At 46.7% G+C, this 2520-nt stretch overlaps 1 protein-coding gene across 1 annotated transcript in view; it reads right to left on the reverse strand.

The window, feature by feature from the left end:
- Window positions 1-2193: 2193 nt before the first annotated feature.
- Pmar_PMAR024214 (hypothetical protein) overlaps window positions 2194-2520 on the reverse strand; it is a gene marked incomplete at both ends in the record, with an annotated part of 3558 nt that continues 3231 nt past the window's right edge. The window contains 2 exons of the mRNA XM_002774787.1: window positions 2194-2318; window positions 2365-2475. Coding sequence (XP_002774833.1) covers window positions 2194-2318; window positions 2365-2475 — 236 coding nt within the window. The remainder of the gene's footprint in view (window positions 2319-2364; window positions 2476-2520) is intronic.

Raw genomic sequence — 2520 nt, forward strand, 5'->3', positions numbered from 1 at the left:
AAAACTGTAAAAGGACATCCTGTCGCTCGCTCGTCTGCATTGTGCAAAGGACTGCTTCTCCTTTCACTGCTTCGTTAAAACCTCTGTGGGACGGCTTCGCAATACGATAGGGAAGTTTTTTTCTTCTCCTCGTCGTCCATCTCCCCGAACTGATAAGCGATGCCAATAATGTGGTAGCAGACTTTTCTCTCAGAAAGCCCACACAGGAGCAGATGAACTCTCTACAGTCCATACAGCTTGGGTCATACCACCTCACTATATGCTACAAATTATAGCACATTGTGAATTGTTCGGGGATAGGAGAAGGATATGCGATGCATTCCTGATCCAATCCGGCATTCTCCAAGCCTTCAGCAGTGCGCTGGAAGACTCGCTTGAACATTTGGAATGTTACATTTCTCATGACAGAACCCTTGAACCTGTTTTGGTTACAGCACTCATACCGAACAATCTACTTCTCGCAAGATCACTAACGCTGTCGAGTTGAATGCTACAATCCACCATCATGATATATTGTGGAACTTCTATCGTGGTTTGACAGCGCATCATAATTTGCTCCCGAATGTTGCGTGAGGCGATGATCTCATAACATTTGCACTACATTGAATATCATCTAACTGGCAATCATTCCCCGAAAAGACGAGGAGAGACCTTGAGAACACTCTAGACCCGAATCCCTGACATCCAGGCTGCGGACGACCTTGCCTGTCCGAGATCCCCAGGATGGTCTAGGAATGGGGAGAATGGATCATACTCTTTATTCGAGAAAAATAGCATTCTGGGCCACCCTGGGACAACCCCGATCCTATTCAGCTAACGCGGAGCGATGCGTACCATCCTCCTTAGTTTCTTCGGGCGGAATGACCTTTGGGCCAAATACCAACTCTTGAGAGGCGGACGGGCGATGAGGAGAATGACTCGGTGGCGAGGATAGCTCAACTGTAAACAAATACTCTGAGCAAAACATGTCGCTGTGACATTCGCTTTACAACTCCTATCATGATCTCTCGCAGGACTCGATTCAATCGGGTCAAGGTCGTCTGAAAGGAATAAACTACCTTCACAAGCCTGTAGTGGCATACCGGCGACAGGAACCGACAAGACGAGCTTAGCTCGTTGAGCTACGAGTGTGTATGAGGAGCATAATCCACTCTATTATTGAAATATTATTTTTACTATTCTATTATTACTAGAGTCAACTCTATTACTCAAAGTTTGAGAAATAGTCTGTTTCGAATAGAATTCGTTGATCGGAGTCAAACGACATTCAGAACGAGCGCAGACCTAGGGCGCGAATCCTATCGTTATCGCCAATGAAATCTTCCCTCAATAATCAGCTAATGCGGAGTAATTTCGTAACATAATAAAACATGGTACCGTGCACGGTCGGAGGAGTATTTTCTCCACCGTCGTCGTCATCTTCCTCGTCACCAAGAGTCATTGACCGCCTCGGCTGACTTCTAGGTCTGCTACTCATCGCTCGTACATCATCTTCCGACAATATCTGGAGAACCTGAGACATGCGTGCACAACCAGCACTCCCCACTGATTGATCAGAAGTCTTCTCAGTTGACGCACAGACTAAATGTGTACAGTCGAAGCTTCAGCATTGAGCCCAACAATCCAACGCTAATACCGTGAGGAACTCCCCCAATCGCCTACATTGAGCCGTTCCTGTAGGTACTCCTGGAGCTCCTCCTCCGTACACGACCCGCCATATTCCAGTGTGATGGAGCGCCTCCCAGCAAGGCTCACCCTCACCCACCCACCATCGCTACTCGCCGAAGTGGACGTACCTAGTAGCATAATCGATCACTCAGACGCGTCCCCTCCTACTTCGCAATGCTTTGATGCGTGTTATAATACTGCATAATACCGTCTCCTTGTCAGCCTCTGAGAGACCATCGAGTTGCCTCAAGGCGAACCATCTTGCAGGACCCCAGTGAACTTCCAAGTCCTGGAATTAGATTTAATCATTAATCTCGATAACACATGAGGGCCATCAAATTCTTATTTTTCCCCAAAATTGAAGAGGCATGCGGGTGATCAGTGAAAGGAAACTGTAAATGATTTCGGGAGTTCACGGCTCCTCCATGATTTCGAATCTGTCAGAGTATACGACACATTTTGAGATTATATCGACCAACGACACATCTAGCCTCATGACTTATCGTCATATAAGTCCAATATCAACTATCCATCTTCTCTTACTATATTTTCACACCAGCAGAACTCCTCACAGGCTGCCTTATCCAGGTCCATCCATTTCATGATCTCGCATCGCAGATCTCGCCACAATTTCGTCAATCGGCAATCACCTAACAATAAAATCGCGAACGCCTTCCTATATCATTTTCTAATCACCTTCCTCCCCTCTCCTCAAAGGCAACTTGAGTTCGCGTCTCAAGCAAAACATGTCTCGGAACAAATCACTGCAGCTCAATGATCGACGTAGCCTCACCTTCTCTCGAGATACTGACATACGCACGACCAATACCGAGACATGCTACACCTTATACT

Source organism: Perkinsus marinus, assembly GCF_000006405.1.
Source record: "Perkinsus marinus ATCC 50983 genomic scaffold scf_1104296957478, whole genome shotgun sequence".
In the NCBI taxonomy this organism is placed as follows: domain Eukaryota; phylum Perkinsozoa; order Perkinsida; family Perkinsidae; genus Perkinsus; species Perkinsus marinus.